Below are 18,448 nucleotides of genomic sequence, written 5' to 3' on the forward strand. Positions count from 1 at the left end.
ATAAAACCTACATTTTAAACAATGCTTTATTATACCAATATTATAAAAATGCATACTTTTATAACTTTCTAATATTAATATAATTAAAATATATGAATATTTTAACATTTCTCTCCTGACTTCCTTAATCTTAAAAGTAAAATTAGTGCAAGTTTTTACTGCTATGCTTTCTGAGAAATTGAGATTTCCAATGGGAATACTGTCAAATATATAAAACAAAAAGATCAGTATTCTAGCACTTCATTTTCAATATATTTTCTATATTGTTAATTATGCTTGAACTCAAGGTATTTTCCAGCATAAGTTATACACAAGGCCTAACAAATAGAGACCTAAATCTGCAATCGCCTTTACTGGAACCAATGAAAAATCTATACACAGTAATGAAACTGGCATGCAAATAAAAGAACTGTCAAGACATGTATTCCTAAAAATAAGCCTACAATAACTATTTTAAAGGCTGTGTGTGGTCTCGCCCATATATTTTGGCAAGATGCACTTTCTCCAACCACAGTTAGATTCATCCAAAAGCAGTGGCACTGGAGAGCCTCTGTCTCACCTGTCAAAGTTGAAGAACGTTGTTCCAAAGACCACCATGAGTCCATGGAGAAAAGCCACAGTGCTACAGCTGTTATTGATAAGCAGTTTCTAGAGGAGAAAAAACTTCAAACAATTAAGCAAATCATCCTTAATAGAGATACAGACAGACATACGATGATATTCATGTTTAAATGATGAGATGACAATTACTGTGCCGGTTGTGAAACATAACACTGACAATTTATATACTGGAATGCTCAGAGGGGAATCCTTCATAAGTAACACTAACTTACAATCTTCTCTATTCTTCCTCTAACTAAACTTGTATACATTAGTTATCAATTCAAAAACTCTATTATATTCCCTTAAACCTTCAACAACCTCCTTTATAAACCTCAAAATTCATCTAAATTATTAAGTTACTAAATTCATCAAAATTGCTGAAGTCTGACAGCTAAGAGCACAGTGGATTAAGATTTATAAACGGAAACATTAAATATATTAAAACCCGATTTTTTTAGATGATGCCTTAACATGTTTTTCAACCACATTATAAAAGCAGTTCACATTTTTGCTTTAGAATAACCTCCCTACAGTAAAGCACATAGACTGATGGAGCAAGCCATTAACATAAAGAGCAAGAAAAACAATTACTTGAAAAAGAAATATGCCTCAGTGGACAATTCAAGTCCCACCCCTAACTTGGCAATAAAAGACATCTTAAAACAAATTGTAACGAAATATACATGACTATATTAAAAGTTTAGATAATGACACTGAATGTCTCAAAATTTAACTTATTTTTCCAAGTGATAATATCCTCTAATCCTATTTAATACTAAAAGAGTTCAATTGAAAGAGAGGAGATTTTCCTTTTGTACCTTTTCCAAGAAAGCTAATATACAAAAGATTCTCATTATAGGACAGTTTTACCTACAGCCATGTTCCATAGCACAAAGTTACAGCAGCGCTCCAACGTATACAACAATGTCCTACAGTTTCATTTACTATATTCTCTAAGTACAAAGGTTCTAAAAAGATTACTTTCATTTCTCCCTAGATACGTTAAATAGCATAGCTGGGATATTATTTTTCTTTGGTTTTGTCAGTAGCATGTTTGATATAAATTTTATTAAGTGGTAGTGTATGTAACATTGCATTGTGGGTAGTAGTTTCCTGCTTTAGTCTAGCCACATCCTCAGCTGTCATATGAGCATGTTTCCCACATTTTCTGCAAGTTCTCGCCTTTTTTTATTATTACAAAAATGACAGCATTCGAAGATGAATTGTTCTAATAATTACAAGAAACATGAATTACTTATATAGCTACATTAAACAAGTATGGATCACTGCACTTCAAAGAATAATCAAAGAAGAAAAACAAAGTAATCCTCATAATTAAAGTGTTAATACTATGTGAACAATGTATTAAAGTAAATTAGCATAAAAGGATTCAAGAAACAATTAAAAACAGCTAAAAGAAATTAAGTCTCCATAATCAGATGCCAATACTATCTAACAACTGAGGCATTACATATTAGAATATAACAATTTGTAATGAATGTTAAGAGCTCCAAATCTACCGAGTATTCATTAGTGAAGATTAATGTCAATATCCCCTACTAGAACTTAAGAATCTACTTTGAGGCTGTATAGAAATGAGGGAAAAAAGGAAGAGAAACCAAAAAAGCCTGAAGGAGAAAGAAAGGGAAAGAGGAGGAACGGGACAGACAGGTAGAGGGAGAGAGATAGGTAGAGGGAGAGAGACAGGGAGAGGGAGGGAGGGAAGGAGGGAGAGATTGACTTAGCATTTTCTCTTCTGGCATCCAGTTTCCACATAATCTCACATTTAGACAGCTGCTAAAACTAATCAAATGAAGTTGTTCAAACAATCAGGGAAATGGTGCTAGTTTGGGTTTTTACCTGATCTAATTAAAATAAACTGAGAAAAATACTCTCATTACAAAAAGTACTACAAAACAATGCCTTGTATACATACACAATCAGACAAATGTGCATGCAGTTGTGTACATAAACATATACCCCATTAAACAAGGAAATGGAATATTGCACAGTCACCATAATTTAACAGATGAAACAATACAAATTTTACTAACAGAAGTAGTCAATATAAGGCCAAATAGATCCCATGTAAGCTCAAACAGCTATGCATCAAATCCAAAAAAAAGAAAAATTGTCAAAAAAATTAAGAGTCACATACCAAGATGAAACAATAAATTAAAAACTTCCTTCGTAAAACCTCATATTCAGAACATTTTAAGCCAAATTAGGACTTCTACAGTTTAAAAATTCCTGCATCAAACCATTTTCTCCTTTGTTTTTCAAAGAATTAGCAGCAAATAAAAGAATAGAGTTAGCAGCAAATAAGTCTAAAACAATCCTTTAAAAATGCACAGAAATGAGCACAATATTGATAAAGTAAAACTAATGTATTAAAATATGATCATTAGTTAAGAAAATAAAAAATTACTCAAATGGTTACAATGAAGACACACGTAGCATTTAAACACAAATACCTTGGTATTTTCAAAAGTTCAGCCAATTCTGACACATTTTATTCACTACAAAGCAATGGAGAAGCAAGATACCAACAACTTTTTTTCTTTGAAACTGATTTCAAGATCAAAACTTTATTTCATTTCCGTGGCATTAAAGTACGTGATTTATACAGTATACCTAAACTTGTTGCTTACTTCAAAACAGCAAATACTAACATGTCCCCAAAGAGAATAAAATTTTATGGGTCTTTAAAAAGCAAAAAATAAAAATAAAAATAAATCTGTGGTTTTCAATTTCTGATTATAACCATGGTATAAATCTATAATCAAGAGCTGTATTTGCATTGACTTTTCTAAATCAGTATCTCTTCACCACGTGTAGTAAGCTATTTCTAATGAAACACACTGTTATCAAATGTGTACCAATTATCAAATGTGCCCCAGTTATCACTGTTTTTCAAATTTTTACAACAAAGTAATATTTGCTCCAAAGAGGATATATTTTCATTTTAGGAAAAAAATTCATGTGGATAATGAATATACAAACTTGAAAGCACATGACTTCACTATCTTTCTCCTGCTAGAATTTGATAGGTCTCACACAGGACAAAAAGTGCATATATAACAATATCTACTAAACTCTCATGCGTTAAGAATAATAATCCTGGTCCAAAAATTACATGCAGGAGGACTACCTGCAAAAAGTGAACAGGTAATTAAATGACAAATAGATGTTAAAAATTACTTAAATTCCAGGTCAATTTGAAGAGCCGAACTTTACATAAAGAAGATTTTAAGGAAGAAAATAGCAAAATGTTGGGTTTGTAAGATGTTTCAGTGAATACTAATGTAGAAACTATAAGCTTATTTGAAAAGAAGAAAACCATTTGCTTATCATACTACAGCAGCTACCTACATATTTTCAATTAACTGATTCTGGTATTATAGGTACACATGAAACTATGTTTGGAAATCCCACAAGCTATATAGACAAAACCCTCCTTTTGTTTACTTTGGATACTAATTAGAGATACAGATAATATGGATACAACTTATTTATAAAAGGGAAAAAATAATTTTTCTCTCCTTCACATGAATAACTGCATGTTAAATGAACGCTTTTACCTTTCAATGTAAAACCTGTTTACACATACAATAAGGCATGATAAGTCCATAGTTAAAATAAAACACCGAAATGTATTTCTGGTTTTTTATCACTAAAAGTTTATTCTGAAAAGGTTCTGGACATTTGAAAAATAAAGGACTAGAATCATTCCCATACCCTACCAGTGTATTTTGGGAAAATCAAATTTTCTGTAAAGAAACTTATGAACATATTTGTACAGTTACTGTGATCTAATATGAACCAAAAGCAGATAATGAATAGCACTAGGAAGAACACGGGGATATTTTAGTTCTAACACCCTCCTGTCTCCCTAGCCGTTACCTCCTTGTACTTTCCAAATAATCTTTTGTAATTCACTGTCTCCGCCCACCCCATTTACTTTATGCCACTCCTAGTTACTGTCACACTAGGAAGAAGTCTAACATGCAGATTTAGAGTGGCATGGATAAATGGCAAAAAAATGCCTAGAAAATTGGTCTGTTCGCCTTTATAATTTTTGTTGAAAAATACTCCATCGCTCCCAACTGATGAAAACAGGAAGCTCTATTCATAAATATAAAATTCACTGCCTATGATATATAATCATCCTAATAAGAAAATGAGTTCTATACATACTTGTCCAAAGGGGCAAAAAAGGAGATAGTTTCCCAAAGATGTTTCCAATTTTCTTCTGAATCAGAATTAGCAAATCGAGACGACTAACATACTCTGTCTGTGGGCATTATTCCTTACTACACACAGCATTTTGTAATTTATTTCAAAGCTTCCATTAGAAACAAAAAAAATACATAGCTTCTGTTAACCCACTCTATTCTAAGCTCATAGAATTGAATACTGAACAATCTACATCATAACATAAGCATTTTACTTTATAGAAGATCTGTTATCAGAAACTCTATTAATGTCTAAACTACTTAAAGAACTATATAAACTGAATACACTTCCATGAAAGACAAAAAATATTACAATCATAAAGAAAACTAAGATTCATCCCATAAACTATATTACAATCCCTGTCATTCATTTTTTAAAGATCTTCAAACTAGGCATGAGATAATGGTATACATGAAACATTACATTTAATCTTTATTGTGAAGGCCGCCATCTAATATATTGATAATAAACTAGACAGACGTGATTTAAAATTTGTAAAAGAATGCGCAGACTAACACTTTCATGACAGCCAATTATAGTCAAGCCTAGCAAGCAGTTTGCAACCAGACCTTAAGGTAAACTTTTTTTTTTTTTACAATGAGTTACAGATTCATAAGTTTAAGAAGACAAGAAAAAGGAAAACAGAAGGAATCCAGCCACCCAGCAAATATGAAGCAGACCCCAGAATGTGATACAGTCCAAAGATGTGAATTATTGTAAATCATCACTGTTGTTCAGAATTTCACACAGACTCTTGAGCCAATTTTGTTCATTTTTCCACAGACACAATAATGAACTAAAAAGAGGAGGCAAAAAGGCAGGGGTTGAGGGGGGAGTAGAAAGGAAAGCCCTTAACTGCAGAGCTCTGCTCTACAAATGCTTAACCTTACAGGAGTTTGGGCTCCTTCAGCATTTGTATTCTATCCAAATCCTCATGAGTCACAAAAATTAAAAAGCTATATCCTTCTGGATGCCAGGAAAGGCCTTACCACAAGCCTTTTGTGAGAGAAAGAGAGAGAGAGAAAGAGCAAGGGGGAAAAGCCACAGTGGTAGGCAGTCCCACTTTACTTAGAGTACTGTGAGGTCACAAACCACATGATTCTGCCTCTCCAGTAATAGTGCTTGCAAAAAAAGGAGTTTTAAAGCTTTTGCTTTTTTGGATTGTGTGAATGCTTCATTCGCCTCACAAACAACCACAGAACCACAAGTGCGGTGCAAACTTTCTCCAGGAGGACAGCAAGAAGTCTCTGGTTTTTAAATGGTTAATCTCCGCAGGTCACTACCAGCCACCGAGACCAACAGAGTCAGTGAGTGCTCTCTAACCACAGTCTATGCAGTAATAGTAGGTCCTTCAAATATTTGCTCATTCTCTTTTTGTTTTGTTTCTTTGCTTTTCACATGTTACCAGCTACATAATTTCTTGACAGAAAAAAATAAATATAAAGTCTATGTACTCCAGGCATACTGTAAAACTAAAACAAGTTTTGGGTATGGTTTGTATTTTCAGTTTAAGGCTGCAAGCAGTATTTACAACAGAGGGTACAAGTTCTATCTGAAAAAAAAAGGAGGGACTATGGCATCAAACAGCCTCTTCAGCACAGTGACACCATGTCAGCAAAACTTCTTTTGGGGTAAGTGTTACCATTTTAAAAATCCTGTAAGATATGAACCTGTTAAACATAAAGGTATGATTCTTTGATAAACTGCTAGCTTTTCCAAATAGTATATTAAAGATCCTAATTATGCTATCTTGTTGCATTAAGAATTGAAAAATGAAATTTCTGTACATATTTGCCTTTGGTATCTGTAATGTATCTAATTTTCAAAGTAATGACTTGAAATAGACAAAATTAAATTATCTCACATTGATCAAAATGTGCTCTAGAGTTATAGAGGTGAGGATATGAAAACAGTAAAAGAAACAGTTTAATACTCTCATTAACCCTCACCAGAAGAAAAGTCAGATCCTAAATTAATCAAAGCATTATAAATTATTGACTCCGGCAGCTCCCAATATTTGAGCAAACTTCAAAAAGGAAGCAATTTTACAAAATAACAGACCACAGAATTATCTCAACATTATGGTCTACCATGTATAACACAGAAATAAACCCGTAGTACAGTTAACATTTTAACCAGCTCAACTAAAAGAAATCTATTTATAAATTCAAACTGTATCCTATCTAAATAAGTTTGTTTCTAAACAACTTTATATAAGTATACATTCAGCTGAAATAAAATTATGATAAGCACATCACAGCCATTTTTAAAAGATCTTTATAGTTGCCCAGGATATTAAAAAGTTCATGGAAGTATTTCAAAACTTACATGCAACTGCATTTTTCTATATAATTTTAATTTTACATCTACACACTGTTATCCATAGACCTTGTTATAAACACACAGCAAACACTGAAACGTCTAAGATTCTTTTAATCACATTCTTGGACCTACCAAAATGAATAACTGCTGTTTAGTCTCATGAAAAATAAAGCTCCATAAGGATACCCCGTATGATTTTTAAAAGCCACAACTATTAAACCCATGCTGGACTTTAAAAGAAAGTAGGCATAATCTAGTCCCTTAATATTTAATTTCAAGTTAGTGTTGATACAGATATGTAAATGACTTTAACATTCATCAGCTGATGTGTTATTATAGCAAAATATCTAAACACACTTACAAGATTCTCTTTATGATGTCCAATACGTTCCAACTACAAGGCAAGTTTTCAAAAATTTTTCTTATATCCATTAAAATAAATCTTCTTGCTGTGTACATCTATTTAACTCTGCTTTTAACTTACAACTAATGACTGGAGTTTCCTTTACTCCTCCTACTTCACACATTTTAACTGGATACTACTAGAGGATCAGTCTCAGTTTAGGTCAAACAGAAATAATTAAACCTGAAGGGAGAAAAAAAGGTTTCTCTTACAGGGTGAGGAAATGTACTTTGTATTTTACAAAAAAATGTAAAATTGCTGTAGTGACTCCCTCAATAGCTGTAAGTGGGCCCCCTCAGTTATATATATATACAATATAATAATCACAGATTAATTTAAAATTTTAATGATGGTACCAAGTATTACTCTAAAAACTTCTATATTAAGGAAGCAGGACATAAATACAGCTAGACTACATTACAACGCATAGCATAATTATAGCTTATACATCGAAAGTTTTGTTACTACTACCCAAGAGATAAAAGGAAAAAGAATAGTTAAAACTACCGTTACACAGAGGGATAACTTGAAACAGGGATAACAGAGATATCAGGGAGGGATAACAGGCAGTTAAGTTACTCTTTCACATTATTACTCTGTTTAACTATTTATTTTAAACACATTTTGAAAACCAGATCAGGAACAACACAAGTTTCAAAATATTCTTCAGTATTAGAAGTAAAGCTATCACGAAGAATATGTTAAAATTCTCACAAAGAATATATTAAACTGCTTCTTATTCTATCAAAATAGGGATCTTATATTTCTGTAACATTATTAATAACTATTCCACATTAAAATTTCCAAAACTTGACAGGATTCTAAGCAAGGCACGGTAGTGAACCTTTTTTTTTTTTTCAACATTACAACCAATTCTTCCTCTTTTGAAAAGTGGGCTGCACCCTCCCTCCCCCCCAGCCCCTAAACAGTATCTTAAAGCCTGAATAGAGGACTTAACGTCAACCCACTACCTCAGACTAATTACAGGTGAATAGTGGACATCATGTATATGTTATCATCACATTGCAAACATTTCCCTATTCTATAATCTATGCAAAGCCTAAAACCTCACTTCAGGCTTTAGATTTTTATATAATGATTATCACCACCACCTAACGAAATGTCTTAAGTATGTGCCCCAATTTTGTAAAATAGTTAAAAAGAAAGTTTAGGATGTTCCTAGGTGAGGTACAAAGCTCACATTAACAACTGCCTCACCTCAAATACAATGAGTGGTGTGTGTGTGTGTGTGTGTGTGTGTGTGTGCACGCGCACACGCTAGAGAAACAGAATATGTCTGTGTCCTTGATCTCTCAGCATACTTCGAGTTAATCAAAAATTTTCAATCTGTACTACTCAAAATCTGTCCATCATTTATCATAAATATAGCTTGCTGAAAATCACAGATGTGACTCATAGAGTATCTTAAAATTAATGACTCATGAAAATATATCAGCTGACTGATTATCTACATAAAATCTTTGTAACTGCTTGAGGATGATGTGTGAACACTGATTTCCAAAACAGCAGTTGTGGTCCATATCAATAATATTTTTATGGTTTCAAGATTTAGTAGTGACAAAGTTTTATAGCTTCTTTTTAAAATACAGAGCTAAATTCCAAAATCTAGGGAGCAGAATTACAAAGTTAAGAACAAACACAGAAAATCACTCTAACACATATCAAAGGCTAAAAATGTCAAAGTAATTTCCAAAGACTCATATAAATTATTTTAAATTATAATAATCCCAATTTTACATTACAAACTGTTAAAGATTTTTATTTTTTATTTTTAAAAAATGTTTTGAAATCTAAAACACTGAAAAGAAATTGTGGAAAAAGATCTGGCTGGTCTGTGTGACTCTCCTGATCAATCCGTCTCTATATCACAAGGCATGAAATATACATGATTACATTATGATATATTTTAGTTATTTTAAAAGAACAAAATATTAATTTATTCAATTACACTCTTCCAGCTAACTGATAGTCTGACTTGCTTAAATCAGTCATGCTAAAGTTAAATTCGGTAAGATAGAAATGTTCCAGTTTGTTAAAAGAACACTGAAATATTTGATGGTTAAATAAACTGCAGGGGTTGGGGGAGCTAACTCATCGAAGGCACTAAGATTTTATCAAACACACAGAATTAATCTTTATTGAATAGAACCATTCACAAATCAAAACTCACTGTACTCCAATACTTTAAAGCAGCGCTAACCAATTACAAACCTTTTCTAGTGCTTCAAAATTCATGTGCTTTCAATTTTACACACTGGTGGTCCTCAAGTACTGTACTGAGGCTGAGTTAAGACATTCTGTATCACAACTTTTTTTTTCAACAAATATTCATCTAGAGGGCTTTCCCCCTCCCCCCCGATTCAAGAACTGCTCACATGAAAACTGTGGTAATATTTTTATACTGTACTTCTTTGTTGAAGCAAAAGGTTAGGGGTTACCTAAATACCTCAACTGTATATATATATATATTTTTAAAAAAGGAAAAGGTAAGTATTCATAGAAAAAAATCCAATGGGACTAGATTATTTATTTTTGCATTTCTCATGATTAATGATGCACCCGTGCATACTTGAAAATTGATGGCAAAACAGGGTAACATCTCAAATCCCTCTCCAAAGCATACAAATACCAATCTTCCATACTGTTCTAACCTTTGTTCTAGGTTAGAACTAAGATATGACAACTCTAAGTCAACAGTGAAGTCATGCAAAAGCTCATCAAATGCATTAAAATTGCAAATACTATTACCTAACAAAAATCTTTAGACATTTTTATATGAAGGATTCACTGAAACAGTCTACCTCTATAGCATCTATTAAAAATATATAAAAACATGTGACCAAATAGACAAATGCCATCAACTCAATGTGAAAAAAATCCTTCCTGCAAATACTAAAATTGTAATTATGGCAAAGCATAACTATTTTTTCTAGTCACTCACATGTCAGACATTACTATTCAGGTGCTAGCAAATCCAATAATAATTTAAGCAGAGACTTCTCAATAGGTTACCTTAATGTACTATTTTTTCTCCTATACCAATGAACGCTGCAACTTCCACTGAAGATAGATAAAATTCTGCCTCTCCTCACCCCCCCAAAAATCATAAAACTCTCATAATAAAGATAACAATGAACTCCAATACTTGGTATTTTCTAAATAATAAAATATTCTAAGCTAACTGTCTAAAGCATGTGAAAATTCTTCATCAAATCTGAGATGTTCAATATTTTAAAACAAATCTTTAAAAGAAGTCTCACATAATGAAATTATATGCCTTAATATAATCTCTTGCCATTTCAAAAAGATTATGAAATTCACTGGATGTATATTTTGATTAATGTGTTACAATTCAAAAAATAACAGGGAAATTCTATACCTTATTAAAAGGGAGTTTCCTTTCATTTTTAACCACAGTCAACCACAAGCTTTTGTCAATTCAACAGCACATACACATGAAACAGACCATACATTCCCATACAACTGTTTTAAGACCTGTATAGCAATTGAGATTAAATGCTCTTTTATTATATTGTATACAATATCTTCACTTTATGTAGAATTCTTAGGCATTTCCTCCCCTTTATACTATTTATTAAGGGCATAGGATTCAGGATTTGGAACAGTGTTGAGTGGATGTAAGCAACATGTTATCAAACACTTTAGGTTTTGTTGTTACTGCTGAATAGAAAGAAGCCTAACTAAAGCAAAGTTTTTCATAAACACTAATAAACAGAAACTGCATCACTTAACATGATATAAAAAACAATCATTTTTATATCATTTAACCTGATATAAAAAACAATCCCCAAATAAGATGAGCTGTAGAATTAAAACAGGCCTTTAAAGGCTAGTTGCTACGTAAGTACTTAATACATGAAGAGAAAAAAATTGTTATTCATGCACTTCCTCTACTCTATATTCTTGTTAATACTCATAAATCCAATATACATCCAAGGAACAAAAATCATACCAAGGGTGACTTGAGCTCTAAGTAAAAGATAAATGTTTACCTTGATTAGATGATTTTCATCTTTTAAATTAACTGCCCACCAAACAAGGAAATCTCCGACATATATACATATGCAATTTCGATAATGTTTGAGATATTTAAAAATTATCATACTGATGTTAGAAAATTTACCAAGTTAACATTATTCCTAGAAATATATCTAAGATTATTTTGGTAAACAGTTTAAAGGCTCTTTTATCTCTACTATTCCTATTGCCAATTCTCTTAATTATACATTAGTTACATCAGATTAGTGACATTTCTAAAAAGATATATCTAAATATCCTATGCAAGGCAAATAATTTTTACCACAAAGTCAAATAAGGTACTTTTATTTTACATTTCAGTTACATTGATTTTTTACATCAATGATGTCTACCAGAATCATTATATGCCATCAACTATAAACATATATTTACATAATAGACTAAGTTAAAACTCAAGAACTTAAATACACATTTGTAGGTTCCCCTAAATTACATGAACCATACCATTATTTACATATTCCTTATAGTAATGTATCTTACACCTACATCTATTTAGTGCTTCAGGAAAAGCAAAAAAAAAAAAAGACAAAGTTAAATGCTAGCCAAATCACAATAACAATCATCAATAAGGTTTTAATACATATATATGCAGTCTTTCTTTGGAAATATCAGAATAATAATGTGATATTCCACAGAACTTCATATGAACACAATGTATTTTTATACAGAAACAAAATACGTGTCATATATGTTCAACTTAAATTTCTTCTGGCTATGTTTGTCTTAACATTTTTATACATGGCATATACACATGCATGAGTGTGAATGCATTCACACCAATGACTACAGAACTTGTAATAATGATTATAAACCAGGAAAAAAATTGTAAATTATGTAACTGAGGTATATAGTTCTGTCATGAAATATAATCAAAATTTTTTTGCATGTAAGTTAACAAAGTCAATCTATAAAACCAATAACAGGGATTAGGCATCTACTAGGAATTTCAAGACTAAAATAATCAATCTTGTAAAATCCAAAGATGTTATTTTCCAGTTATAAACTTAAGTAACCATAATTAAAAACTGATATCAGTTAAACAAAGTATTAAGAGTTTATAAGGGCAAATATGAATGGAATTAATTTGCTAATAGATTCCTATTTATAAATATTATCTCAAAGAACAACTCTGGCTTGAAGCTAAACATGTATATTTTCTCATTGACCATGTAAACTGGGTAAACAACTTAAGCATTGAATTTCTAATTTTTCTATAATAATTGCTAGAATTAACTTTCTTTTTAAATTTCTGTACTGAACTTCCCAGTTTAAGACTTCAAATTCCTAATATAATTTTAAGTGAAAAGATATAATTCTACTAAATGATTACAAATTATTTAAATGTATCTAAACAATGTGAATTTACTTTGAAGCTTAAAATAAAGGATCATGACATTTATTTTACTATGTAATAAGATATTACATTTTACAACATGTCAACCTACTGCTGTATCACTATAAGGATCCCAGAAAATCCATGCGTATCAAAAAAGTACACAGTGCGGATTCTCTTCAATCAATTACAATTTTATTATAAGATACTTTAATGCAAATACAGCTCATTAAAATACTTTTTTTTAGATAAAAGTAAATTCTCATTTTATTTCATAAACTGTCAGATTACAGATATCTGTAACAACTGTACAGGATCACAGAAAGGAAACTTCTTTATGCTAACAATCCACATTATATCAATCACTGTGTTTTCCATAAAGCTGATACCTGTGAAAGTATATAAGCATTTCATACTAAGAACCTAACACCCAATCCAAAAATATTAAGACATCATGAAGTAATCTATGAGAAAACTCCCATCAAGACAACAGCATCTTAACATTAGGCAGGATAAATGGTTACAAAAGATAATCTAATAAGATTAATTTTTTTACCTCTCATGAAATCCGTAAAGCATTTCGGTAATTCAGCTTTTGACAAAATGCAGAAAAACTTGCTACTGCTCTTATAAGAGTCAATGCAAAAATGAAATATTTAAGAAGATAGTGCCTATGGAGATACTACTTACAAAGACAATGTGCTACAGTGTATTTCTAAAGAAATGGAAATATACAAGTCAATGTACTCCAACTTTTGATCATTAATCCAACCTCCTTTCCATAGAAGAAAATCCTTTTCTCATATTATAAACTCCAGTGTCCACACAGAATTCTTATATTCTCCCAGTTTTCAAAACTAAACACATATACAGTCTTTCTCTCTCTGTAATTTAAAAGGAAAACTTAACATTTTAAAAACTTTTTACCACTAGTAACCACTTCATTTTAAAAGTGTTAGCTAGACAAGGACAATGAGTACTGTCAGGAAAGCTTTATTCTTGATTATGTAGTAAAGATTTAACAATATCCCTCCCTTATAACACGCATAAGCATATTGCAGAATATTTTTGTACACCAATAGGACTAGAGAAAACACATAAAGTGATCTGCTTTTAACATTATCACTCACAATTACCCAGGAAGAAAATTTAGAGCCATGTGCTGATTATTAGGCTTATTTTTATTTTCATAAATATTCTGGTCCTATCAAGACACACTAAAATCGGAATCTATCAAGATACACTTACATATTTTTTAAAACATCAAAATACTTGGCTTAAATTGCTAAATTATTTAATTATTGAATGGTTAAACCACTCTATATACGTAAAAAAAATTTTTACTCAGACGTATTCAAACAATTTTCTGGACTATAAAATTAAATCCTGTGCTCCAACAAATAATGTAACACAGTATTTTTAATAAAGTATTTATTTACAAAGTAAATATATATTAGATGTACAAAAAGATAGGAAGTGATTTTCTATAATGTAACTTCATTAATAATACATGTAACTCAAATTTTCTACCTCTGTTTTAAACTTTCTTCATTCAAATACATGGTCAATTCACTGAATTTTTTTGATCCAGAAACATCTTAAATGCTGTTTTAAAGGAAACTTTAATAAAAATGGCCTTACTCATTATTATAAACTGGCATAAAAATATTTTTTGAAACTTGCTGTGAAAACTGTGATCTGAAAACTTACATACTTAAAACTTATGACATGAACACAAGAAATGCAAGCAAATGCATAAAACTACATAGCAACAATAATATAGTGAGAAGCCAACCCCGAACATAGGAGATATACATATGCTTTTTAAAATAAAAGCTCAAATTAAAGCTTGCCTTTTGAACTGCCCATATGAACAGAACAACATGCCAATGACTTACAGAATTTTTTTCTAAACTGGAAAGACTAAAAAGAATCACATCCAATCCCTATTTTGCAATTATAATGTGTGATACTTTCTTTAACCATAAGACTGTCATTTATTCTAAATTTGCTGGAAAAGCTTGCCATTGCATTTTTCCTGTACGTACCTCTTCCTTATCAATTATGGTGTATCTCCAGCATTCGAAGAAAAAAAAGCTCCAAAACTTTAACTGCATTTAAGATATATAATTAAACCAATATATACAAGGGTTACTCTAAAAATACTCATTTCTAGAAGGCCAGAAAATCTTATTTTTTTAAGCTGATGCATCTACACATAGAAAGCAACTTTTAGTAAGTTCTTTTGCTACGCCATAATGATCTGCTCCAGAAACTCAAGGGTACCTAAAACAACGGACTACCTGTTCTAGCCATGCTTAGGAATGTGTCCAAATCATTTTTATTGATTTAACCTTTATAGGAATGCTACATATCCTCAGAGCAAAACATTTTGAATGTATTTATAATATGATACACTTCTAGAAGCCATGAAAAAGAAAGCTAAAAACAAATCTAAGATGCCCCTCCACCGTTGGTTGTTATGTTTATTTTTGTTTATTTGAAACAAATATTAAATAAATATTAAATAATTCTTTTCGCGAAAACTCACTTTGGTACTACTGTAAGTAGAAATAAGATTTTATTTTTTTAGTATATTTAAGTAAATTCTAAAAAAGTATATTTAAGTAAATTCTAACTTTAAGAAACAAAACTCCTGACTTGACAATGATGTTACACCTATAAATTTTAAAGGATTCTAAATGCTTCTTTCATACTCTAATTACACATTAATCATGGAACCCATAAACAAATCAAACTTAAACTTACAGAATTTAGTCTTTATTGAATAAACTTAAGTTGTACTCTAGTTTTCATCCTCAGAGTTTACAGATAAAGTTCTGTGTAGCCTATCTTTCTAGCTTTCTGTAAGTGGTACTTTACAAATGGTTTCAACAGCTAATGCCTGTATTAGGTATGTTTGCCAAATAATTCACAATATTATGGTTCCTCACATTATGGTTCATCATTTGCTAACTTAAACATCACCTCTAAAGAAGTTATACTTTCACTGCAGATTGTTCTCTCAAAAAAGGCAAACAACTTTTGAGCATTTCCAGATGTAGCTCTCATAAAAAAAAAAATTATAGGCAAATTCTCAAGAAATTCTAAAATTAGTAATAAAAATACAATAAAACTGGTATCATTTCTGATTACTTCAAATGATCACATATAAGCTTATATAAAAAGCTGATGGTACTATATTTTGAATTAAGAAACTTTGACAGCTACAAGAGCACTGATTTCAGGTAGCTGCCAGTAGGTAAAACAACCAAGTGTATTTCAGTGTCAGACAAGATTCTGCTGAACTGGAATTTAGGAAGCTCTGAGGGTTACTGACCATGTGATAAAAATAATAATGCTATCTTTCTCAAATAGTTAATTTATTTTTATACTGGGCGATATAAATTTGGGTTCAGCTATACTATTTCGTTTTGTCATCAATTTTTTTATAAAACATCCAAGTATGTAGGCGATTATGCTGAACTAAAATAAAAATAATTTATATGCAGCCTATTTCTCTGGATGAGACAAGGGAGGCATCCAGGGCACAAAATTTAAGGAGGTACTCACTCTTGCACAGTCCTCAAAGACACAGCCTCCTTAAATTTTGTGCCCTAGGTACTTTGATTGCCTCATACAAATTCTAGTCCTGAGCTGGAGACACATAAGTATAAACTATTTATACGCATGTGAGTATAAAATGACACGTACTAAGCAGGGTGACATAAAACACAGAAATAAGGTAATATAAGAAGAAGAATTAGAAATAAGAATATTTACATTAAAGAAGACATACTTGCCATAAATATCTTGCAAAGTAAGATAGTTATGGCCTTATTGCTTGAGTATAAGGCAAAGTAATCTTATTACTTGACTATAAGGCTTTAAGAAAAAAGGGATTGAAAGAGTATTCCATTAAAGAATTCACTAGCCTATACAAGACTTCTTATACTACAGTGGTATCCAAATCTGGCTGATCAACAGAATTACCTGGGGAGTAAGTCTTGGGGAAGAGCAGCTTGTGGAGAGAAAGCCTTCAGAACTTTTTTAAAACAAAACTCCCTAGGTAAATTAGCCAAGATTGTGAGCCAACAGATAGCCAACTTTTAATACTCCTAGAAATAAGCTAAAGACAAAATGCATATCCAAAATATATTAATTCCAAATTGTGTCCCCAATAAACATTTGTAAAGCTTGTTCACAAGAAAAAATTAGTTCCTTTCTTTCCTTCCTTTTCTTCCAATAGAGGTGATAGTCAATGGTTATATGTTTAACGGTAATATTAATAAGAAAAATAAAGTTGTGTTTAACAAGCTATATTAATAAGGAAAATAAAGTAAGAAGTACAGAGGATTCCATAAGATGACTATAGCCAAAAACATTAATATTCTTATTTTTCTATTAGGTTCAAATAGCTATTCTAAGTACATAATTAATCTATTACAAAACTTTATTTTAAATGTTATTTGTTTTAATTTATTTAAAATTTATTAAAGTTTTAATTTAATTAGACTTAACATATTTTGAAAAATCAATGTACCTAACATAGTCTATAATTTTTATAGAGTATACCTTAATTGAAACTGTACTTTGTTAGCTTTCACTGTTGAGTGTTTACTGTACCAGGTACTATGCTAAGCCATTTATAAACATTATTTCCTTTAATTCTTAAAATTCCCTTATATGAGACATGTATCATAATTATTTACAGATGAGGAAGCTGAGAATGAGGTAAAGGAACTTGCTCAAGGTTGCAGAGTTGAAGACGTGGGATTCCAACCCAAGCCTTTTAACTCTTAATTACCACTTTACAGTGTTATACATGACCTAAATGAAGTTACTTCCTAGTCCTCAATCAATTTCATCTGTAAAGGTGTTAGTTCTCAGAAACATAATTATTCTAAAGTTATTAAACCGATAAAATACAAACAGGAAGATAATCTTGAAGTCTTCAAATTACCCTGCCACATTTCTTTAAGAAATACTAATCCGACAGAACCAAAGAGATTTAAGAAAAAATAAAAGTATATCAAGGAATAAGATTAAGGTGAGGTTTGTTTAGTCCCCTTCCCCCTCAAGACAAGGTCTCACTCTGTCACCCAGGCTAGAGTGCACTGGCATGATCACAGCTCACTGCAACTTTGACCTCCTGAGCTCAAGGGATCTTCCTGACTCAGCATCCTGGGTAGCCTGGACTACAGGCACGTACCACCATGCCCAGATAATTTTGTAATTTTTTGTAGAGACAGGTTTTCACCATGTTGCCCAGGCTGGTCTTGAACTACTGGGCTCAAGCGATCCTCCCACCTCAGTCTCCCAAAGTGCTGAGATTATAAGCATAAGCCACTGCACCTGGCCTTTAGGTCGAGTTTGATCAGAAAAAAAAAGTTTCAAGGAATTAGATAATTCTTAATCATTATAATTAATAGTCTTAATGTTCACAATACACATATATACTCTATGCGATA

The 18,448-nt window shown here is 31.3% G+C and overlaps 2 protein-coding genes across 9 annotated transcripts in view; one reads left to right on the forward strand and one right to left on the reverse strand.

Annotated features, from left to right (window-relative positions):
* The window catches only part of SUPT3H (SPT3 homolog, SAGA and STAGA complex component), a 541,480-nt gene that overhangs the window by 485,671 nt on the left and 37,361 nt on the right, over window positions 1-18,448 (reverse strand).
* The window catches only part of RUNX2 (RUNX family transcription factor 2), a 339,669-nt gene continuing 326,660 nt past the window's right edge, over window positions 5,440-18,448 (forward strand). For all 8 annotated transcript variants that reach the window (XR_008526192.2, XR_002915377.3, XM_009241929.4 and 5 more), the window contains exons 1-2: window positions 5,440-6,146; window positions 6,347-6,470. Coding sequence is in view for 6 of the 8 variants with exons in the window: in XM_009241929.4 (XP_009240204.4) it covers window positions 6,009-6,146; window positions 6,347-6,470 (262 nt within the window). In the remaining 2 variants the exon portion in view is untranslated. The remainder of the gene's footprint in view (window positions 6,147-6,346; window positions 6,471-18,448) is intronic.

This window comes from Pongo abelii, chromosome 5 (assembly GCF_028885655.2).
Source record: "Pongo abelii isolate AG06213 chromosome 5, NHGRI_mPonAbe1-v2.0_pri, whole genome shotgun sequence".
Lineage (NCBI taxonomy): Eukaryota > Metazoa > Chordata > Mammalia > Primates > Hominidae > Pongo > Pongo abelii.